The 23450-nt window shown below is 65.6% G+C and overlaps 1 protein-coding gene across 5 annotated transcripts in view; it reads left to right on the forward strand.

Moving 5' to 3' along the window:
• Positions 1–23450, forward strand: part of BAHCC1 (BAH domain and coiled-coil containing 1) — an 88766-nt gene that overhangs the window by 51147 nt on the left and 14169 nt on the right. For 4 of the 5 annotated variants that reach the window (XM_084648357.1, XM_084648356.1, XM_084648358.1 and 1 more), the window contains exons 4-14: positions 5652–5774; positions 6737–8458; positions 9443–9548; positions 10467–10675; positions 11115–11273; positions 11428–11621; positions 12001–12361; positions 13571–14350; positions 17996–18171; positions 18914–19050; positions 19449–19577. In XM_084648357.1, coding sequence (XP_084504483.1) covers positions 5652–5774; positions 6737–8458; positions 9443–9548; positions 10467–10675; positions 11115–11273; positions 11428–11621; positions 12001–12361; positions 13571–14350; positions 17996–18171; positions 18914–19050; positions 19449–19577 — 4096 coding nt within the window. The remainder of the gene's footprint in view (positions 1–5651; positions 5775–6736; positions 8459–9442; positions 9549–10466; positions 10676–11114; positions 11274–11427; positions 11622–12000; positions 12362–13570; positions 14351–17995; positions 18172–18913; positions 19051–19448; positions 19578–23450) is intronic. The other variant, XM_084648359.1, reaches the window with a different exon arrangement.

A 23450-nucleotide genomic window follows, 5' to 3' on the forward strand; every position in this document is an offset into this window, starting at 1 on the left:
TCGCTGTGCCGGGCACCCTCCTGGCAGCACCCGAGGGCCGTCCCTGTCAGTGCAGTGCACGTAGCCTGTCGCTTCCCAGGCAGGAGTCCAGCATGGAGGCTGTGCTGCAGTGTGAGCTGGGCCTGGGCAAACCGGCCCCTTGGCCAGCAGCTCACTGGGTCGCTGGCCAACGTGGGGGTGGGTCTGTAGCAGGCTGTGGGGAGCGGGGCAGGTGCCAGGAAACAGCGCAGGGAGCAGCCGGCATAACCGACACCAGGCCCTGAGCTGCAGGTGCCTGCCGCACTGGCTGCCCACGGGGCCCGATCTCCGCGATAAGCAGCAGGGGCTCCAGGGGAAGGGAGAGGGGCCTTGGGTAGGCGGAGGACTGAAGGGCCCCTCCCCCTTTCCAGAAGCAGCCCGGGATGCAGGGGTGACCACGGCCTTTCACCCCACACCCAGCCCAGCCGGAGTCACTATCCCAGGCTCCCGGAGGTGGGCTGGGGTGCTATCGCCCACTCGGGGGCTGGCGCCTGTCCCTGCCCCCCACCGCCTGCTCATCAGCACAGAGCCTCTGTGGTTAAACCGGCGACACCCCGGCTTCCTGTGCCACTAACGGCCGGGGGGAGGGGGATCCTGCTGCCGCAGACTGGGGGGGGAAGGGGGCTCCTGGCTCAGCCCCCCAGCCACGCTGCTCTGCATCATGGGGGTTGTGCTGGGGAGATGCAGCCTGCCTGCCCCCCACACTGGCCCCAGGGAACTGGTTCACTCACTGGTGGGGAGCAGCACCCCCAGTGCCCACTCTGGGCTGGGCAAACCCCCAGAATTCACGGAACTGACTACGTCCGATCCCAGCTCACTCCCTAACCCCAGCCTGCTACCTGCTCCCCCAAAGGAGAACTACTGGTATCCCACTGGACAGCTGGCTCCATTCTCCAGCCCCTCCCCATGCCCTGCCAGCTCTGCTGGTGCCCCCAACTCCCGACCCGCAGCCCCCTGCTATCCCAGCCCTGCCCTCTAAACTCTGCTGGTGCCTCTCAATCCGGGCCCGCAGCCCCCTGCTATCTCAGCGTTGCCCCACCCCAGCGCGGACGGTGCCTCTCACTCCCAACCCGCAGCCCGTTGCTGCCCTTCCCCCCGGCCTGGGTTTGGTGCTGAGTCTGCAGTGTCCCCACCTGATCCCTGTCCAGTGAGCTGGGTCAGCGCCGGGAAGTGAGGGAGATGCAGAGTTAAGGAGCGAGGAGCAAGGTGGTATTGGCAGGATGCCCTGGCACCGAGCCCGGCTGCTAGTTTGAACTGGTGCCAGCTGGCTTCCGGCATGCCGGGGCTTGCTCAGCACGTCGGCCGGGGGCGGGGGGGCGCAGCACACGGCTGCATGAGCAAGATCACGAGAGGCCTTATTGACGGGCAGCCTGGCTGAGCACCGGCAGCTAATGAAGCTGAAAGGGGCCGGTGCGCGGCATGGGGCTCATAACTCAGCCTTCCAGGAGGGCACTTGCGCCAGGCTCGCTATTGCGCTAGAGGGAAGCAGAGAGGGGGCCTCACAGAGCCCTGGGGGCTGGGTGGGAAGGAGGCAGCAGCATGGGAAGGGGCATGGGTCTGCGTGAAGGGGGGCGGGAGAAGATGGGGCTGCAGGCACCTGGAATAAAGCCCTGGCATCTCACTGCAGGGCCTGTGAGCTGTCATCTCAGCTCTTTTCACCAGTGACACAAGTCTGGAGGGTCTCAGCATGGGGCCCGTTGGGGTGGGGCGGGGTGGAGGTGTGCGATGGGGCTGGCACATCCCTGGCCCAGATGCTTGGTTGGTCTCTTTCTGCAGCCCCAGGTTTGACTTCGCTGCGCAGAGGGGCAGGATGGGGCCTCTGGATCTTGGCAGAGCGCTGCATCCCAGCCCCGGCTAGTGGGAATTTCCTGCTCCACACAGACCTGCTGGGTCCTGGGCCCAGACCCCACTGCTGGGCCCCACTGCGCCGGCTTCCCTGGGAGGCCCTGAGCCCTGGGCCAGAGGGGTGGGGTGTGGCTGTGTCCCATGGCAGGGAGCAGGGGAGCCACCAGAAGCAGTAATGGGGAGAGGATGGGCTGGCCGGGGGCGGGGCCATGGGGCTGGCCGGGGTGTGTGCCGGAAGCCTGCCCCTGGTGGAGGCAGGTGGGACTGGTGACCCCAAGAGTAAGAGTGAGTCTACAGAACGCCCCATAGGAAACATCTAAAAATGTGGGGGGAGGGGTCCAGGCCAGGGCTGGACAGACATAGGTGGGGTCCAGGCTTGGAAGAGGGTCAGAGTCTGGGGTGAAGCTGTCCCAGGAGGGAGTGCAGCAAATTCACTGGGCCCAGCCCCATCAGCAGCTCGTGGTCCCATCCCACCAGAGGAAGGGGAATCGGGGCCCTACTGCCACTGTCGGACATTTGTGACTGTACAGGGAAAGTGCCTCACCCACCACTGAAATGCAGCCACCTCTGGGCTGCCACGCAGCAGCTGTTTAATCGCTCCCATCAATGCAGCCAGGACAAGGAGTGAGGGAGCCAACATGCCCCGCTGAAGCTGCACGTGAGTTTGGAGCAGCAGAACGGAATTGCCCCTTTGGGATCTGGCCAGGATGTGGACGCTGACGCCGGTGGAGGTTGAATGACCGCAGGCTTCCTGGGTTTGCTGCCCCTGGGAGGGACGACCCTGCCCAGCTCAGCGTCCCCGCCGAGGGCTTGGGGCTGGTGTGCATTGTGCCTCCCAGTCCCCATCTGTGCCCAGGGCTTGCGTCTATGTCTCTGTGCCCTTTGCCAGGCACTGGCTCATCTCAGCCCCGCTCGTCTGGCAGCCTGTGACCAAAGCACCCAGCAGGGACAGGTTGGGCCCCTCCAGGCCTGCTGCAGCATATCTCACCAGCAGCCTGGCGTGCTCAGCTCCTGGGCAAGGCAAGCAGGAGCAGGTGTGTTCCTGTGCCGAGGCTGCTGGGCCATGCAAGGCTGATGTGTGTGGATTATGGCTGTGCTCACATCACTGCGTATCTGTACACGTGTCTCCGTGTGGGTCTGTGTCCCTCCCCGTGTGCACGGCCATGGTTGGGTGTGGGTGGCAGGCCGTGCACACGGGGAGGGACACAGACCCACACGGAGACAGGCCGTGCATATGCCTATGTGCTCACGCATGTATGTATCTGTGCGTGGGGGGGGGGATATGCTCACGCGTGCGCATTTAGGCATGTTGTAGCCATGGGGGAGGGCTGGATTTGACCCCTCAGTGCCCAGTGCAGGAGTCAGCCGGTTGAGGGTGGGCTGGGCCCGGCGGGCAGAAGCTCTGGATCTCCTGGTTCCTCGCCTGCTCCTGTGCCCCCTTCCCCTCCGGGCAGAGATGGGTGCTCAGGTGTCCCGAGACAGGCACTGCTGCCAGTGGCAAGGGATTCTGGGTAACCGGAGAGTGCCGGGCTGAGCCCGCTCTGCTCTGCCCCTGAAGCTGGGTGAGCCAGAGCTCAGACCCCTGGCTCCCTGAAAATGCCCCTCCCTCACCACTGCACCTGACACCTCAGCCAGGGGAAGGTGCCCTGTGGGTACCTGGGTCCCAGAGGGCAAAGGGAACCCGCCCCCAAGGGGGAAGGACTCCCTGCCTGCTGGCCGTCTCTCCCCCAGCTCTGCTGGCTGAGCGCAGACATGGGTGTGGAGGGGAACGTGACCTTCCGGGGCCTCCTGGGTGCTGGGGGAGGAAGGCGCCTGCCCACTCGGTATGGCCCCTCGCCCAGCAGGGGTGATCCACCCACCGGGCGCCGAGCTGCAGCCCTGGTACCCAGCGCTCGGGGCTATTTGAGCGGGGCTTAGACCCCTTGCCATGCATTGAGTTTGGGCCCCCACGACTCCCAAAGCAGGTGGGTGTCTCGCCGGCTGCGTCCGGCCGGCTGCGTCCGAGTTCGTGCATGTCTGTCAGCGTGAGCGTCTGCGTTCGTGTGTGCGTGTTTCTGTGTCGATAAGTGCGCGTCAGTCTCTGTCTGTGTGTGCACGTCTGTCTGACCCAGCCATTCACAGCTGTCCCGGGACACGGGGTTCCCAGTTCTCGGGCAGGGTACTCGAGGGGGGCTGGGCCCTGCACAAGATTCGGGGCCTGCACTGGCCCCCGTGCGAGGACACAGCACAGAAGCCTGGCCGGACTGGGGGTGGGGTGGGGAGAGACAGGGGGTGACAGCATCTGGGCCTGAGGAATTGACAGACTTTGTTGACTGACATGAGGGCCAGTGAAACTTCTAACAGCAGCTAACGAAAGAGGGACAGCCGCAGGGTTTGCCCAGCCCCGCCCCGCGGCACAGCCCCTGGACATGGCAGGTGCAGCGCGGGATGAAGGTGGCATTGGAGTGGGCAGAAAGGTGCCCTCGACGAGGCAGTAGTGGATGCTATCGAGGGTCCTTCTGACTGGGGCCAAAGGGAAGAGCTGCCGGAGTCAGACGGGGGCTAACAGGCCTCAGGCGGGAGCAGAGCCCCCGTTAGCTCCATGTGGAGGCTGCGTGATCCTGCCTTTGCTGTTTCCTGACTTCGCTGCTTTCTGGGCTCTATGCTGCCCAGGTTTGGGTGCGGCCTGGGCTAGCCAGCTGCTGCTCGTGGGGGTGTAACGGGCAAGATCCATGGGGCTGTCACCACGTGGGGAAGAGGGGGTGCTCTTGGCCTAGCAGTGAGCGCTGCAGTGTGCCCAGAGTCTAACGAGAACTGCCCAGCTGCTTTGGCGGATCACACAGCCTAGCTAGGGTGGAGTTGCCCCGTGCCAGGGCCAGCCACAGGGCTGGGTGGTGCCGAGTGCTGAGGGCTACGCAGGGCTTGAGTGGTGCCAAGGGTCTGTGCGGGCACAGGTTCTGGTGCATGGAGAAATACCAGGTGCCCCGTGCTGGTCCCTTGGCCTTGGAGAGCACGGGGAGGGCACAGCACAATCCCCCGGTACTGAGGCACTGTCCAGCTTGCAGGGGCAAGTGCACAGAAGCCAGTGAGCTGAGCACTCATGTGCGTGCCAGCTCGCTCCCCCTCTTGTGAGGGCTGCCAGGGTGCTGGGCAGACGCGCCAAGAGGAGATCGGGATGGGCTAGCGCGGGGGGGGGTGCATTGTGCAATTGCAGGTGAACTGACCAGATCTGCCCCCGCCACAAGACTGGCATCCGGGGGATTGATTGAAGCACCATGGGACTGTGTCCTCTCCGCTGGCTCTCTCCTGCCTTGCCCCCCGCGTCACCCCAGCACCTGCGCACGGGGGGGGGGGGTTGCACGCAGGGGGCCCAGGTGCGAATGGCGGGGAAGGGTGTCATGTCACCAGCGTGCGCAGCTAAAGGCCCCAGGGCGATCTCCCGCCGGCCGGAGCTGGGTGGGGTGGGGCTGTCTGACTGCTGGCTCTGTGGAGAGCAGGGACCTGGCTCTGGGGGCCCCGTTCAGAGCCCTGACAGCAGCAACCCACCCAGGGAGAAGGGCCAGGAGCCTGGATTGTCCATGCAGGCTTTGGTGTTCCTGTGGCCCATCTGGAGGGGGTGCCCAGATGCTATGGGGATGGGCAGCAGGGCTAAGCCTTATGACAGAAGAATGCACTGGGGGGAGTGGTGGTACCATTTACCGAGGGCGTCCCACTGGCCTGCGCGCGGGCACCTGTGCTGTGCTCATGACCTGCCTGCCCGTCTGTGCCCCATCGTGGGGCCGGCTCACTCGCTCGCTCTGTCTCCCCAGCTCCGGGGTACCCCAGGTTCTCGGGGAGTCTGGCCTCCACCTTCCTTCCCATGAGCCATTTGGATCACCATGGAAACAGCAACGTCCTCTACAGCCAGCATCGGTTCTACGAAAGCCAGAAAGGCAGGTACCAGGAGGGGCTGGGGCAGGGTCCCCCAGCCTGGAATCTGTGCCCCAGTGGCCGGGCTCCTGGGCCCCAAGGCAATGGGCAGGGAGGGGCTGCCGGGGTGCCCTGGGAGGGGACCAGCCGAGCCTGGGGGGAAGAGGCAGGAAGCCACCTGGAGTTCTTGGCACAAGCCTGTGCCCCGTGAGAGCTTCCTGCTGGGGATTTGGCCCACTGATGCTGGTGGAGCAGGGCTGGTTACCCCAGCTGATGGAGAGATACCCCCGGTCTTTGCATGTGGCAAAGGAAGGGCCAAGTACCCCTCGCCCCCTGGCCGTGGCAGGAGGGGGCAGCACGCAAGCCCACACAGGGTTGGTTTGCGATGCCCCGGCCCAGCCCTTAGCCCTGTGCTGGGACGGAGGATCGAGGGATTTGGGCCACAGGCTGGTTTTTTTCAGGTGCTCGCACCAAAAAGTGGGGAACTTCTGGTGGGGGGTGGGGCGATTTGTGGAGGTGCTGAGCGGGGGGGAGGGTGGGTTAATGGAAGTGGCAGTTCTGGATTGGGAAGGTTGGGGGTGCTGGGGTGGGGAGGATTGGGGGACTAAGGGGGCTGGGATGAAGGGTGCTGGGGCGGGAAGGGCTGTGGGGTTGGGATAAGAGGGTGCTGGGGGGAGGATTAGGGAGCTGGGATGAAGGGTGCTGGGGTGGGGAGGGCTGGGGCCAGGAGGCTGCGGAATGGGGGTGCTGCCGGGGTGGGCTCCAGCATCGCTGAGGCGACTGCCATGGCGCTGAGACGTCGAATGCCTCCTGTAGGCGAAGGGGGCTGCAGCGTAGCGCAGGGTCAGCGGGGCCTGGTGGTGGGCGAGCGCTGGGGAGACAACCAGCATCCAGCCCAGCCAGGGCCGGGTCCTGGGCCCCGTGTGGAGGCAGGCGCCCCTCGGTGCAGAAGGCCCCACGCTCACCGGCTGCATTTGCCCCCCAGATAACTTCTACCTGCGGAACCTGCCAGCCCAGCCCACCCTGCTGTCAGCCAACCACAACTTCCCCAGCATTGCCCGGGCAGCCCCCGGCCACCCCATTGGGTCCTGCAGCCGTGACCGCGAGGCCAGCCATGGGCTGAAGAGCCACAAGGAATACGACCGCTACCTCCTGGCCAAGGAGAAGGCGGGCAAGGGGGAGGCCAAGGAGAGGCCGGCGGAGGAGGACGTGAAGGAGCGGCACAAGTTGGTGCTGCCCATGACGCCCGAGGGGCACTGCAAGGAGGGGGTCCACCAGAGGAGCTCGTGCGAGAACCGGGCCAAGCACCTCAACTCCTGCCTCCTGAGCTCCAAAATGCTCAATGGTGACGCCCACAAGGCTGTGCTGCCCAGCTGCACGGGCGGTGCCCTGCCCCGGCACGCTGGCACCGCCATGGCCCAGAGCCGCTGCCCCAAGGACATGCTGAGGTCGGAGTGGGAGCTGGCTCCCCACGAGTCGCCCCAGCCCTACAGCGAGTGCCTGGAGCAGCGCCAGATGCTGCACCACTCGGTCTCCTACACCGTCCCGTCCAGCCTGCCCGCCATCCCGCCCCCGCTCAGCACCTCGGCCGCCACCTTCCCCTGCCTGCAGCTCCACTCCGGCCCCGACGGGCTGTGCCCCTTGCAGGACAAAGCCGGGCGCGAGTTGAAGCTCAGCGGGGCCACGTTCGTGCCGTCGGTGGGACACTTAACCGACAAGAGCAGGTCTTTCCAGGTGGCGTCCGAGGCCTGCAGCCTGGAGCGCGGCGAGGCCAAGGAAAGGCACGAGATGGGCTCGGAGCACACGGGCGCCTACAGCAACTCCTTCCACCATCTCAAGGTGGAGGGCAAGGCGGAGCGGAGGCTGGAGTGGCTGCAGAGCTCCAACGCCCGGCTGAAAGGCCTGGAGTACCTGAACAGCGGTGGCTCCGAGGCCCCCTTCCCCAGCCTGCCCCAGGCACCCAAGGGGGGCCTGGAGAAAGGCAGCTACTTCGAGGTGGCGCCGTCTCAGGACTGCTCCCGCGCCAGCCACCAGGACGCCCTGTGCGCCAAACTCAGCCAGTCCTGCTGCACTTTAGACAAGGGCTCCAAGGACTGCCAGGGCCAGAGCGTGCAGAAGGTGGCGCGGATACGGCACCAGCAGCACGTGCCCCCGGAGCTGGAGCTGGCAGGGAGTGGCTCCGAGGCCAGGAGGAAGTCGATGGGCTACAACGGAGCCCCCCTGCCCCCCTGGGGCATGCAGGGGCAGGGCGCGCCCATGCCCATGGGCGAGGAGAGGAAGAGCTCCTATCTCGACCCCTTCAGCACCAGTTTGCAGCAGGCTGCATTGATGACTCAGGGCTCGGTGCTGAGCCAGGACATGCAGAGCCCCCCTGACGAGGTGTCGGCCATGAAGAACCTGCTGAAATACAGCAACCAAGCACTTATCGTGGGGCAGAAGGCTCCCTTCGTGGGGCTGGGCACCCTCAAGGGCAGCTGCGCCCAGCAGGACGGGAAATTCCCGGTGGGGAAAGGGCAGCAGGAGCCGGAGCGGCCGGACTGTGCCCGCAGCAGAGACCACGAGCTGGCCCACGGGGAGGGCGAGGTGCGGCAGCCGCCCGTGGGCATCGCTGTGGCGGTGGCGCGACAGAAGGACACGCTGAGCCGGCCGGAGCCCTCGTACGGCGCCAACTCCAGCCGGCAGGGCCGGGCGACCGTGGGCCTGAAAGGTAACGGGGCCAGGCCAGCCACACGCCGCCCCGGGGATGGGCAGCCCCATGCCTGGGAGGAGCAGCAGCAACGGTGGGGGGTGTCCGCAGGGCCGGTGGGGGTGGGAGGGCGCTTCCCAGAAACCGCGAGCATCCGGTTCTTATTGCCGGCCGGCATTGCCCCGAGTTCATGGCCCCCGTGCCTCTGCCCGGAGCCCCACTGGGAGGGGCATGGCCGTCCCCAGGGGAAAGCACTGACAGGCCAGGGAACCCTGCACTCAAGCCTGCTGCCCCCTGCCGGCTGCACAGTCCCCTGGGCCCCACCCATCAGCCCCTCTCTCTGTTTTCCTCCCCCAAAGCCCAGTGTCACCCTCGGCTGAAAGCCCCCCGCTATTCCATCCTGAGCCCTCCCCACCAGTGCTCTGCCAGTCAGTGTATGCCCCTCAGCCCCGACCCACAGCCCCTGTTAGCCCAGCCCTACCGGTGGCCCCTCAGTCCCAACCCGCAGCCCCCCCATCCAAGCCCTGCCCCCCACACTCCTTCCACTGCCCTTCAGTCCCAACCCACAGCCCCTGCTAGCTCAGCCCTGCCCCACACAGCCTTGCCGGTGTCCCTCAGTCCCGACCCACAGCCCCTGCCCACCCCAGCCCTGCCCCCCACACCTCTTCCAGTGCCCCTCAGTCCCAACCCACAGCCCTGCTAGCCGAGCCCTGCCCCACACAGCCCTGTCGGTGCTCCTTAGTCCCATCCTTCAGCCCCACCCTCAGGTTCCCAGCCCTGTGCAGTGTCCTGTCGAGAGCGCCTGGCAGCCCCAGCCGGGGGGTGAGACGGGCACAGGCAGGGGCAGGCTCAGACCCCGTCATGTGTGTACTGGTGAACACGGGAACCCAGGGCGAGAGGCGCGTGCCTGGCCTGCACCCTGTGGGGGGGCGGGGACGGGGTGAGGGATTCTGTCCCTCACGTCTCTCTCTCTCTCTCATCTCCCTCTCGCGGGGTGTCCTGTAGCCGGCTCAGCGCGACCCATGCACGTCATCGACCTGGAGGCAGAGGAGGAGCGGAGCCGCCTGTGCGAGGAGCGACTGGGGATCACAGGCCGAGAGCTTCTTCTCCAGTAAGAAGCCAGCGCGCCCTGGCACACGCCGGCAGGAAACTCAGGCTGGCTGGCCTCCCCCACCCCCTCCGGGGCTGCCCGGATCCCACGTCCCCGGTATTTCTCTGCCCTGGGTCTTAAACGGGCCATGGGTGGCCCCCAAGGCCTCTGGGTCCTGGCTGGAGCAGGGCCAGTAACGGGCTTGGGCAGTGGGTGGGTGCCGGAGGGGGGCTAGGCTGCGCCAAAGTCCCTAGCTTCATTCTACAAACCATGGGCCCAATCTGGAATGGTGCAGCATGCTGGCAGCTCTTGCTGGGGCCCAACGGTGCTCAGCCCCCCAGGATTGGGCCCGTTCGCAGCTGCAAGGAACAAGGGAAGGAGGCAGCAATCTCGGAGCTGGACGCAAACCCTGTCACTCCCAGACCCTGCAGCTCCGGGGCTGGGCAGCACAGGCCAGGGGTGCAGGGCACCAGGACACCTGGGTTCTGCTCCCATCTCTGCCATGGGTGTGGCCTTGGGTGGGGGTCTATCGGCCCCCCCATTTCCCACCTGTAGAGCAGGGGTGGGGCGGACCCTCCCTGGGAACTGCTTTGCCCCTGCTATGTGCATGGAGCCGAGCGCATGTCTCTGGCTCAGGGCCCAGCGTGGGACTCACATGGCAGCTGGCCCAGTGCAGGCGCCTCGGGCTGGTCCCATCCTGGCTAACGAGGCAGAGGGAGCCCAGAGCCGGCTGGACAAGTGACCGGCATGGTGCATGCCTGGAACCATGCCTGGGGGCAGCCAGGTGCCCGCGTTGTCACCAGGCATCTTGTCTCTGTTTCCAGCGATGGGGGCAGCTGTGGGCAGAGGTGGGGAGCAATGGGCACGGTTAGCACAGATGGCTCCAGGCCGACCTGTGGCCCCTCTCACCCTGTTCTGTGTCTCCCCTTTGTTTTGCAGGGAGAACAAAGACCTCGTGGACTTTGCCAGGATCCACCCATCCAACGGCTGCCCGGGCGATCTCACCCCCCACCTCATGATTGCCGGCGGCTCCTCCCTCCAGGCTGGCCAGTTGGGTGGGGACCCCGCAGCCCACGCACACCCGGCCCACACGCACTGGCTGCCCCGGACGCGCAGCCCCTCCATCTGGATGGGGGGACACTCATATGGTCAGTGCAGGGCATGGCCAGCTGGCCGCTGCTGGGGAGACGGGGCCCCTGGCTTCGCTCCAGGTCTTTGGGCCCATCTGGGCCCTGGCATCACGGGGGCTGGGCATGCTGCCAGCCACACACCTCTGTTGGCGCCCCTCAATCCCCTGCTGCCTCCTGTTCGCAGGCACTGTGAATCGGAGCCAGGGCTCGCTGGGGTTAGAGTCCTCCAGACTCCTCCGGCTCCTGCTCTAACTCAGCTCCCAGCAGCCGTGGTCCGGGCGTCCCAGCTGCCACACGGAGCCTGGCGCGTGGCCCGGGGGCTCGCTGCCCGGCCCGGGTCTGTCATTGACAAGTCCCTGAGTCTGGCCATGGTGCCAGCCCTCTAGAGTGGGTTGCTGGGAAGGTGCCTCTGGCTACACCAGTCCCTATGACCCTTCTGTGTTTGTTCCCTCCACAGGCATCAGCCACCCGGCCTTGCATCAGAACCTGCCGCCCGGCTTCCCTGCCTCCATGCCCAGCACCATGCAGTCCGTGTTCCCCCTTCCCCAGGACCCCCCAGCGCAGCTGGTCATCCTGCCCACAGAGCCGTCAGCCCACGGCGCCCCCCACACGCTGGGTAAGGGCAGCCGCCGGGGGAGACGCTGCCCCCTGCGAAGCTTGGGCCCAGCGCCTGGCTCCCTCTCGCCCGGATTCCCTCGGCCAAGGGCTCGTCGGAGAGGGGGGCATGGCTGGGCTGAGGCGCTGTCTAACCCCCTGCTCTCTCTCGGCAGCTGATGTTATGGACCAGGCCTCGCTGTGGCCGCCCATGTACCCGGGCCGGGGCCCCAGCTCCCACCTGCAGCACGCGGGCCAGCTCCCCGTCTACTCGCGCTCGCAGTTCCTCCGGCAGCAGGAGCTCTACGCCCTGCAGCAGCAGCAGCGGGCGGCCCAAGCCCTGGAGCTGCAGAGGCAGTCGCAGATCCAGGTCGGGGGCAGGGGGCCGGCGGGGAAGGGTGGGGGGGTGTTCGGAGGAGGGAGGTGCAGGTACACGGCTCCTCCCAGCCCCTGGCGGCCTCACGCCTGGGGAGCCGGCACTGGGCAAGCCAGGCTGGGGCCATCTGGTCTCTCTGGGGCGGGTGTCGGGCTAGGGTGTGAGGCCAGTTTGTCTGGAGCATAGGGCTGGGTCCTGGGGCTGACCTGTCTGGGGTGTGGGGCTGGGACTAGGCCCTGGGGCTGACCTGTCTGGGGTGTGGGGCTGGGACTAGGCCCTGGGGCTGACCTGGCCGGGGTATGGGGCTGGGCTGTGGGGTGACCTGTCCAGAGCTGGGCCGTGGGGCTGACCTGTCTGTGTCCTTGCCCCACAGCGGAAGGCGGAGGAGCAGCCTGGCGAGCTGGAGGAGCCAGGCCACGAGAAGCCCCTCAAGCCATCCCACAAACCAGTTGCCTTAACGCCCCCCACCAAGGGCCTCTCCTCGGCGGCCCCCTGCCCTGCCAAGCTCTCACCCTGCTGCCACTCGCCCGCCCTGCGGCACCCATCAAAATGCCCCTCGGCGCATCCTGCCGCCCCCTGCACTTTACCTGTCTGCCCGGCCCCCAGCTCGGCCATTGCCCCGCGCTCCCCGCCCGCCAGCCCCAGCCCCTCGCCCAGCAACAAGGGCAACGAAGCAGAAGACAAGCGGGTGGAGGGGCAGCCGCCCAGGGGCTACCCCAAGTCGCTGGAACCAGGTGGGAAGCATGCTGGGGCTGGGGTTGGATGGGAGCCATTGGAGTGCCGGGGCCTGAGTCCTGAGGCAGACAATGGGGCCAACCCCATTCGTGTGCCTGAGGGCAGTCCTGTGGGGTGGGGAGCTGGGGCCTCTGGCCGTGGGGCGGGGGGAGGCCATGCTGAGGGCCTGTCCCAGCCCTGGCCAGAAGGATCCAGCCTTGTCAGGACAGCAGCTGGGCATCGTGGTGATGAGGCCAGTGGGGTGGGGGGAGCTCAGGGCCACCGGGGGCAGGATGAGGTGCCCTGGTGGCCCTGGTTCTCCATGCTGGGATGGGTGGGGTGGGGGGCGTTTGGCAGTCAGCCCTGTTTGTGGGAGAGAAGCCTAAGGGGACATGTGGGGCGTCAGCGAGGCCAGAGCCTCCCTGTCCGGTGCAGCCCGCCATGGAGTGGCCCAGTGCCCGGGCAGGCAGAGGGGCTGGAGTTGATTGGTGCCCGCTAGGGATCTGGCCCCAGGAATCCACCAGGCGCTTGCGGGCCGTATGTGCCTCCCACTGCCCGAGCTCCCTCCCTGTGCCAGCCGCTGGCCCTGCCAGCCCTCAGACAAGGGCATTTAACTTAGCTGGCATCACCGCCAGCATTTACATTGGAACCGTGTGTTGGACGTAGCATCTGGTCCCAGGGTTACCATGGGGACACCCGCCAGCAGGGTTAATGGGGCTCGGTGCCTGGACTGCAGCCATCTCCCCTTCCCCAGCACCGGCTAAGGCCTGCCTGCCGGGCCAGAGGATTGGGGTGGGGAGCTCCGGCGGGGAGCAGGCCGGGCAGGGGGTGGCCTGGCCCCCCTGAGGGGCTACCTGGGATCAGAGGGGCCTATCGAGTCATCCCATGCACCCCCCTTGTCCCAGCTTGGGAGGCACAGACCTGGCAAACGGATGGGCCAGTTAGACACGTCCCCTGGGCCTCTGGTGGCTCGGGGCTGGGGATCCCAGGCAGGCAGACACCAGGCGCCTCTGACCAGCTGGCAGGCCCATGGGGCTGATGGGAGAGGGCAGGGGGAACATCCAGGCAAGGGCCTCAAGGGTGGGAGACCCCCAGATACTGAGTAGGGTGGCGGGGGTCAGAGCCCTCTCCTGGAAAGCGTTGGGGATGGGGTTGTGGCTGGCCCCTGGCGCTGTGGGGTGCGTGGTCCCCTCCCCTGCCCTCACTGACTGCTCTGCCTTGCCCCACAGACCTGCCACCTGGATACAGCTACCCCGCCGTCAGCATGGGCTACTCCTCGCCTCTGGCCGTGCACGCCGCCGAGCCGGCCGACCCCGACACGATGCAAAGCGTCTCCCCGGCGGCCGAGCCCGAGCAGTCCCGGACGTTCCCTCCCACGGAGGAGCCGTGCCGGGCCAGCGGCCCGCTAGAGGAGGCCGGGCGGGCGGCGCAGGGTGCCACGGCCGAGCCCAAGGCCCAGGCTGCCATGGGCCAGCATCTCCATCACCACCTCCTCCTCCTCCCCCCGGGGCAGGCCTCCGGGGAGCTGGTGGGGGCAGCGTCAGGGCGGGGCCCGGTGGCGGAGCTGGGAGAGATGCCCTACGGCCCAACGCTGGGGGGGCCCAGCTTGGCCTCGGCTCAGGGAGCTCCGGAGGAGAGCGGGGGCCTGGAGGAGCAGCCGGGGGCAGCGCAGCTCACGGGGGCACAGGCAGGCCCCACCCCAAAGGCCTCGGAGGATGCAGCTGGGGAGGAGCACGTGGCAGGGCGGGAGGCCGGCTGCGAAGAGGAGCAGGAAAGCGACTCCCTGAGCCTCCTGCGGGCGGGCAGCGGCCTCCAGGGCTCTCTGAGCGGGCTGGACGCACTGATCATCGCGGGCATCGACCTGGGAGACCTCCCGGCCCCGAGCCCACCCAGCGTGGCCCCCCCAGCGGCTCCCCCCTCGCCCTGTCCATGCAGCTCAGGGATCACCCTGCTCAGCGAGCTGGCCGACCTGGAGCTGCAGCGGCAGAGGTGTGATGCGGTGGTGGGAGGTAAGGAGCTGCCACCCTCCTCCCGGGCCTTACATAGGGCCCCTCCCTGGGCTGGGAGCCCCCCCATTGCAGCCCCTGTGCGCTCTGACCCCTCCACTCCACAGGGTGGGGATGGCATCAGGCCAGGTGCAGTGTAGGGTTGGTATGGGGTGGGGTGGGTGCAGTGTGGGGTTGGCACCGGGCCAGGCAGCTGCAGAGCAGGGTTGGCGTCAGGACGGGTGCAGAGTGGGGTTGGCATTGGGTGGGGTGGCTGCATAGGGTGTCAGGGCGGCCACCGCGGGGCAGTGGCCCAGTGCAGACAGGCACCATCCTGGCTCTGAAAAGGCGGCAGGGGCTAGTCCCTGGGGGCTGGCTGGGTCGACCCAGCTCCCTGACTCGCTAGAGGCAATGGAGACCCCCGGCTACCAGCACTAGCCAGCTCTGTTGCCCAACACAAAGCGCCAGCACCCTCAGTTCTCTTGGGATGTTCATTTCGCCACAGGCCTGGGTTATGGGGTGCAGAGAACCTGGGGGGCATGGGGCTGGGATACCGGCATCACTGCCTTCAGCTGGGGAGACCCTCTTCCCCCAGCCTGCCTGGCCCCCCACCCTGTGCTCGCTCGCCTGCTCCTCAAGGCAGAGAGGGGGCTGGAGAGGGAGGGGACTGAGCCAGCTCTGCTTTCTGCTGCCAGGGGGAGGTCCCAGAGCTTAGTGTCCCCCAGATTCCTCCCCAGTCCACAGAACTCCCCCCCAGTCCTTTGCCTTGGTCTCCTCCCCCTGCTGGGGATACCCTGGGGTTCTTGGGGTGCTCAGGTAGGGAGCAGGGAAAGCACACCTCCCCCTGCCCGGGCCAGACCCAGCCACACCGGCGGCGGGGTGTTAGAGCAGCACGTGGGCATCCCTGCTGGAGGGGGTACACACGGGGGAAGGATCACACCCAGAGCCCAGGGGGCAGCCCCTGGAGAGAGGTGAGGAGCCAGGTCCCAGCGTGGCCCTGCTCTGTCTTGGTAGTGCCCCCTACCTGGCCTGGCCCTCAAGCCCTTGTCCAACTGGTTGCCCTCTGCCCGTCTCCGGGCCCGTTTCCCCCAGACATAGCCTGCTCCCTAGCGGACCTTGGCCGAGCGGCTCCGTGTCCCATACAGGCAGGATGTGGCTGGGTCCCTGGCATGCCCCTCGGGGCGTGCAGCGGAGCAGGTGGGTGGCTGCCCTGCCAGATGCCGGGGTGCTCTGCGTGTAGGAAAACCCCCCGCAGAGAGGGGTCTGCCTGGCCCGGGTGAGCTGCAGGCTGTGTTTGGAGAGCGGCAAACGCGCAGGTCGCTCTCCAGTCACCCAGAAAGGAGAGTTCACCGCGGCCAGGCACCCCCATCCTGCTCACAGTGGGCACAGGTGCAGCGCACCGGGGATGTCCCCTGGGGGCAGGAGTTGGGAAGGTGGTGGGGTGCCAGTCTTCAGGTCCAGTGTCCCTTCTCCCCTGACACCTGGGATTCCTGGGCTCCCTGCTCAGCCTGGCCCCTCACTGCCAGGCCAGGGGGGTTCCTGAGCCAGGGCTCTGGGAGGAGGAGGATCCGAGAAGGGGCACCAGGCTCTGAGCAGAAGGAGGAACCCCCTGGGCATGGCCCCAGTTATATGAAAAAAAGGGAAGGGAGTAGATGGCCCCCCAAAGCCGTTCCCATCTCTGAGCCCCAGGGAACAGACTTGGGGGAGCATCCTGTCCTGAGGATGGGATTTTCCCCACTCTAGGGCAGGGGATCCTTTTGGGGACCTGGGTGTCCTGGCAGGAACAAGGAAACCCAAAACCCCACTGCAGCAAGAGCCAGGGCAGGGAATGGGCACTGGAGTGGGAATGGGCATCGGAGGGCAGGGAATGGGGCATCAGAAGGCAGGGAAGGGTCGTCGGAGGGCAGGGAATCAGGCGTTGGAGGGCAGGGAATTGGCACCCAGCACACGGGGGTTTGGCCACAGGGCGCAGCGCTTAGGGTGCAGGGAGCTTGCCGGGACTTTGTCTCTGGGATCGAGTTGTTTATTTCCTTAAATTCTAGAGGTAGAAAATCCCCCAACTCCTGCACCATGCGGAACCAAAACAACCCAGCATCACCCCCCACTTCCCCTGCCCAGCTGTGTCTGGCCTGGCCCTGGTAGATACAGGTTTCCTGGAGAGCACAGGTGGGCCAGGCCTGGGTCACCAGATCCCCACTCCAGGGCTTTGGCTGCTGCTAGCAGCTGAGGTTACTGGGGGCTCCACACCCACAGACATGGCCCCCCAGCCAGCCTGGCCCAGTCGTCCCGCTCACACGGCCCCGCGCCACGCCACGGGCCCTCCTAGCCCGCCGTCACTGCAGGGCTATAAATAATCTTCTGCTGTGCACTGACGGTTCTCCTGCCTCCCACAGTCGTTCGGCCAAGGAAAGTCTGTTCCTTTCATCTCTGCTCAGACGGTTACTGTTCCCAGAACCCGCCCGCCCTGTGCCCGCAACGGAACGGAAACCGCACGCAGGCATTCCCGCCTGCTCCCACTGTCACGCCATGCACACGCGCCCACCCGCCTGCACGTGTCTGCGCCCTCCCCATCAAGACCACACTGTCACACGCACAGGCGTGCTCAGCGTGCCAGGCCAGCAAACCCCTGCACGCATGTGCACGGGTCCTCGGCAGGAGCATACCCGCAGTACGCCTTTCACACAGGTGTGGCCAAAGCCAGCGTCACTCGCCCAGCCGCACACGGAGCACACAGCTTTCCCCATGCTGCCCGCCATGTGTGCACTCGCTTCTCGTACACAGCCCATGCCAATCACACGCACACGCATGGGCGCAGCCGTCCTCACTGAGCCTGGCTCCTGAGCCCAGTCGATGGGCCAGACCCTGGTGCTGAACCCCCCCTGCCTCCGGCATCATGCTGTCCCTGGGCCTTGTCGTTCCAGTGATCCAGCACGGACCAGCCTGGGGAGAAGCTATGTTGCCTTGGGCCCTGGGGAACCTGTCCTCTCCCCCCCCCCGCTGCACCCACGGGACCCTGCCCCCTCCCCACCAGCCACACCCACGGGACCCCGATCCCGCACGCCCCCCCACAGCCGCACCTGCAGGACCCTGCCCCCTGGAGCCTGTCCTGGGATGAGGCCTGGCTGGCTGCTCCCCACATCCAAGCTCTCCCCCCATTCTGCCTCCCCCTCTCCCTCCCATAGCCAACCCTGACTCCTGCCTGCCATCACACAACCTTTGGCCTGGAAAAGCCCCCTGCCAGGTGGCTGCCAGGACCCTCAGGCCAAGGTATTTGGTGTCCCTGTAAACTCCCCTCGGCTGGATTGTTGCTCGGTATGCCAGAAATAAACAGCCGCAGAGTGCCAGGCTTGGCCCGGGGCAGGGAGCCAGGCAGTGGGCAGCGCAGGGAGGGGAGGTAGCTGATGCCCATGGCAGAGGTTCTGGAGCCTGGTGCCTGGGCCCAGGGCCCATCTATACCAACTGGCTGGGTCTGCCAGCAGGCGCTGACATTCGGGGCTGCAAAAGGGCCCTCGGGGGCTGGACCCCACTTTGTGCTCCTTCCCTGCTCGGTGCTGCGGGGTGGGCTAGTGGGGTTGTTAGCTAATGAACTGAGTGCCTCTGAGACAGCGGGGAGGGCTGATCCCTGCTGGGGGGCAGCTCTGCTTCCCCTGACCTCTCCGCTCCCCACAGCAGAGGACGAAGACTTGGTGGCCGTTAACCTTCGGAACCTGGCGACCATTGCTGCCCTGGTGGAGGCGGTCGGTGAAGAGAGCAGTCCTCCCTGCCTCAGCCCCCTGGCGACCCCCCTGGCCCCCCGCACACGGGGCCTGCGACGGAAATACACCTGGACTCCCAAACCCAAACCCGTGAGTGCCAACCTTGCTGCCCAGCCAGTGCTGCCCCCCCAGCCTCTGCTATACATGCCAGGGCCCACCCGAGCCACGCGCCAGCCTGGATTCCAACCAGCAACCCCTAGGGAAAGGCCCCCAAGCCCTTTCCCCTCTCTGAGACCCAGGGCCCCATGGCGGCATCTCTCTCTGCTCCTGGGAGCCCCGTGTTCTCTCCCCCAGCCTCCCTTTGGCCTCTGGGGCCCTGGGCCCACCGACAGTCGAAGGGCCCACCCAGCGTTTAGTCTGGGGTTGCCCAGGGCCCTGTCCGGCTCCTGCCACACTCCAGAGCTAAGTGCGTTCCCTGGCACATGGGGACTCCAGGGCGCTCCCTGTCTCGCCAGGGTCACCCATCGGGCTCCTCCTTGGGGGGCCCAGGTGCCTCGCCCTGTTGGGACGATGAGAACTGGAGCCATGGGGACCTGCTGGCTGGGTGGCGTGGCCCGTCCCTGACAGATGGATTCCTCCCTTGCACCTGGGATCCTGGAGAGAGGGGCTGTCCCAGCTGCAAGGGGAATGCACCCGGGCTTCTCCCCACCGGGCAGCCGAAGCTGCTGCTGCCCTTGGCCCTTTGCTGGGCTCCAAAGGCCGGTTCAGGCAGAGAAGGGGGCCAGGCTGGTGATGCCAACGAAGGGAGCAGCTGGGGACATGATGCCTGGCCGCCCAACCTGCAGGCCCTTGGCTCTCCTGCCTCACGCTGACGCTGGGCCTGCCCCGCCAGGTCTGCCCCCTGAAGGCCGCCATTGAGCAGCTGGACACGCAGGAGGTGGAGATGCGGCTGCGGCTGGCGGAGCTGCAGCGCCGCTACAAGGAGAAACAGCGGGAGCTGGTGAAACTGCAGCGACGGCATGACCATGAGTACGTCCCCCTCTGCGCACCCTGCCCATTGGCCTTTTAAAGCCCCACCCCCTCCCACAGTGACAGCAGGGCATGGGCCAGGAGGCCAGTCTGTGAAAGGGGCAGGGGATGGGGTGTGGGGTAGGTGGGGCGGAGCGGGGGGAAACCGGCACAAAGGAAACACTGCCCGGTGTTCCAGGAGGTGTCAGAGCCCCAAGGAGAACCTGTAATAGCAGCAGAAAAACAAGGCAGGTGAAAAGTCACTGGTGTGATGAGTTTGGGGCTGTTCTCAGCCTACTTCATGCAATGAGCCAGTCAGTGGAGAAGACTCAGGAGCCCAGAGCAGAGGGCAGGTAGGGGGCGAGTTCTCAGGGAATCTCCTGGCATCACTCTGCTTTTGTTGTGGCTGGTGCCCACAGGCACGACGAGAGCTCGCGGAGTCCGGCGCGGCGCGGCCCGGGGCGGCCAAGGAAACGGAAGCACTCCAGCACCCTCGGCACCTTGCGGCAGAGCAACGCGCTCAGCAGGGCTGACGGCAGGAAAGTCAAGTGAGTGACGCTGCGTGTGGTGCTGTTCGGGGAGGGATTATGGGGCTATGCCAGCAGCTGGGGCCCCTGGCTCTGGGGGGTCGCTCGGCCCCAGGAAGCCCTGTGCTCTGGCTCCAGGGGGTGTGCTGCATACGTTGCCTTGTGGCATGCGAGGGTGGGGGCTCATTCCCCATCCCCGGCATGGTAGATGTGTCTCTGGGCGCCCCTGCTTGGCTGTCTTAGCGAGCCCCAGGCTGAAAGCCCCCAGGGCAGAGAGCCCTTCAGGGCCCGGTGGGGGCACGCCGAGTGCTGGGCACTGCCTTGTGTGTGTGGGGGCCTCAACTGGGACTATAAACCTGCGGCCCCCTGCACTCGGCGGGAGCATGTCCTGGTGTCCTTGCTCTCCTTCCTGCTTCTGCGTCGCACTGCCCGCCTCATGGCTCCTCATCCCCAGAAACGGCAGTGTTTTGGGGGCAGGAGATGCGGTCACCGTGTGTGCAATCGGCAGAGCGCGCTGGGATCCAAATGGGGCTGAAGAAAGGGCTGGCTGGCTGCAAGGTGGGCTTCCTCCTTCCTCTCTATACGGCGTGCTCCCTCCCCAGCCCATCGCCGAGCCGAGCGGTTCCGACTTGCCTGCACTGTTCCAGGGAGCCCCCCCTGCTTCGAAGGGGAAGGCAGCGTTGCATAAAAGCCTCTTTATCTGTGCTGTATAAAGTCATTGGTCACGCTGCAGTGCTGTTCATTGCTGCTGGCGCTTTATTATTATCCATTAGCCGCCCGGCGCAGTCATTCTCGCACTCACGGGCCCTGTATAATTGTCCTTCTCTGCTACAAATTGCCTCTCCCGGCAGGCCCATTTGCATAAATCCTCCGAGCTAGTCCAAACATGATTGGAGTGTGTGCATGCAGTGCATCAATCCTGATGATTTGGTAATAATAGTTAAATCCGTACTAAATGGTTCCTTCAATTAAGACAGAGAAAAAAAATTAATCTCGAGGTTTTATGTCACAAAACATTAGCAAATGGAGTGAAGGTTAGAGTTAAAAAAAAAAAAAAAGCAGTTCGTGTTGGCTTAGGGTTGCAACATGGCTCGACCATATGGCTGGTGGGAATTCTCCTGGGCTGTTTGGACAACTGGTTTTGCTCCCTCCGCCCAGTCCAGGGGAAAGAGGAGAAATCTCCCCCACCCCCATCCTCAAAGCTCTGCAGCCCTCAGAAAAACAGTACGCTGAACTGGGAGGAGAGTCCCACCCAGAGACACCATGCACTGCCCGACTGGCACCGCTGGAGTGCCCCGCCTGTCAGCCCCGCACTGCCTGGAGCAGGTCTGTGTCCTCTGGTGACTGGAGAAAAGGGCTTCCAGGCTCCTCCACAGATACCTGGGCTGAGCACGACTGCCCTCGTGTGAGAAGCCGGGCCAGGGCTGCCTGAGCTGCCAGCTCTCTGGTGGGGAAGGAGGGGCAGAAAATGCCATGGTGAGGCCCAGGTCAGGGGACTGGCATACCTGGAAATTCCTTCCCAGCTCCAGATCTGGCCACTTCCCTCTCCTGGTGCATGGGCCAGAGTCACTGGAGCTTCTGCTTTCCTGGGGTTGCTGATAAAGAACCCAACAGGAACCTCAGATGGGTCTGTGCCATTTACCCGGGCGGTGGCCAGACGAAGGCGTGTTCCTGCTGCTCGTTGCACACGCGTGTGCTCATACACACACTGTCCTGCACGGATGCAGCCACACAGACCGGCACACTCACGTACGTGTGCTCCAGTGCATACCCATGGACATGCTCGTCCTCACACAGACGCGTCTGTGCTCCAGTGCACGCACACAAGTGCACAATCACGCAACCCTCCACTTGGCCAGACCCGCCCACTGCACACAGCCACGCCCCATGTTCATGCACCCACACACGGCCTTGCGGCGGACTCCCTGTGCTCACCCCTGCACTCTGCACACCTGCATGCTCTGCACCCATCGTGCTGACACCCCCCAGCTCACACACTGCTTGTGACCCTGTGTGCACGCACCTCTTTGCACAGATGCCCCTGCCACATGCACTGGCCCTGCACCCCAGGAAATCTGCCTCTGCAGGCTGGGAGTCTGCAGCCCCACACACAGGCCCTGCCCCTTCCTGTGTGCCACATGTGGGATCTTGGCCACAGCCATGCGACAAAGGCTCCTCCAGCAGCTGCAGCTCTGGCCCTTTGGCTGCTGTCCTATCACTAACGTTCCTGCCTCCTCAAGCTCCCCAAGGGCGCAGAGCTGTCTGAGCAGAGACGCCTCCCAAAGCCAGACACTCCCCTGGAGCAAAGCTGTGGCCTTGGGCCGTGGAATCTCCTCACAGGGCCCTGTTCCTCCCTGGCTGGCCCAAGGGCCCCGGCCGGTGACTTGGGGAGCTGGGAGCATTGCTGCCTCCCCTCCTGGCTCTCTGGTTAGCTGGGGATTCCCTCCCTGCTGCCTGGAGCTGACACTGGGTGCTAGGGTCACCCAAGGGCGCTGGGTCAAAAGGTTGAGGGGAAGCGTCAGGCCGTGCCAGAGGAGTGTGAACAGGAGCTGCCTTGTGGTTGCGGGGCCAGGGGACAGCCTCAGACCCTAGCCAGGAACGCCAGGGCAGGGAAGCAAAGTCAGCTTCCCTGGAGCTTGGGGCTCAGCACCGCTCCTGGCATGGAGGGGCTCCAGGTGCCAGACCTTGGAGCAGCGAGATGCCCTGGTTTGGGGTGGGCAGCAGCGCTGGGAAGAAATGAACAGGGAAGGTAAATTAGCCCCATTTAGGGAGCCCCGGGTGGGGGCATTCTCCAACACCCACCCCTGGGCTTGAAATCCCGGTGGGGTGGCCGCTCCAGCTCGTGCCCAGATGCACAGGCAGTGCCCGCAGAGCCGCAGGCAGGGTTGTGGAACCGCCAGGGTGGGCACTGGTGTTTTGTGGGACCCAGGGTCTGTCCAGCTGATTGCACAGTGGGGATGGGGGGGCGTGGCTGGTTCTGGCACCCTGACCCACAGCGTCTCTGTGCGCTGCTGCCCGGGAGGTGCTGTGATCTGAGTGCTCGGGAGGAAGGGGGAGCTGATACCCACTGAACTTGCTCCACTTGTGACCTGCTTCCCATCCCAACCCATCCCCCACCCCCTTGGGCCCAGCTGCCGCTCCCTGGCCCTGCCTGGTTTTTACTGCTGTCTAATGACTAAAGCAATTAGTCAGTAATAAATGCCCCCAGCCCCGGGAGGGCAGCACCTGTGCATCTCCCACAGTCTTCGGGGGGGGGGGGTCTCCCCACCCCCTGCTCACCAGTGGCAGTACTGACATCCTCAGATGGGACGGGGCGGGCCAGCCCCACGTGGGAGCTGCCTTTCCCCTGCCAGCCCCGTGCCCATAAAGCGCCCTGACAGCTGGGGATGGCCATTCATTTTTGGTGAAAGAGGCGATTGTCCGTGGAGCTGGTTCCCCCCCCACACCCCCCGTATTAATTAGCTCCAGCAGCAGCCGCCTCACGGGCTCTGGAGGAATGTGGCAGGAAGGCACAAAAGCCCAGGAATGTCCCAGGGAGAGGACTCCCCGCCCCCAAAAGGGGAGCAGTTGCGGGGTGGGGGTGCGGGGGGTAGATCTGGCCTGCCCCAGCTGCGGCCTGCATTGTGTTCATTGTTGGGTGGGGGGATCCCAAAGCAGCCCATCCCCCGCCCCCAGTCCCCAATACATCTGCCAGGGAAGGAAAGGGCACAGGGCCAGTGCCAGGGAGGCTGAAGGGTAATAACACTTCGCATTGTCTGTGCAGCCTCTCAAAGTACCACAATGGATTTTGCCTCCCAGTTCCCCTCTAGGGGTGCAGAGACGTCACAATAGCCCCATTTTATACAGTGAGAAACTGAGGCACTGAAAGACCTGGCATCTTACCCCCAGTCGCAT

The sequence above is a fragment of the Lepidochelys olivacea genome (assembly GCF_965140295.1).
Source record: "Lepidochelys olivacea isolate rLepOli2 genome assembly, chromosome: 14".
NCBI classification, from domain to species: domain Eukaryota; kingdom Metazoa; phylum Chordata; order Testudines; family Cheloniidae; genus Lepidochelys; species Lepidochelys olivacea.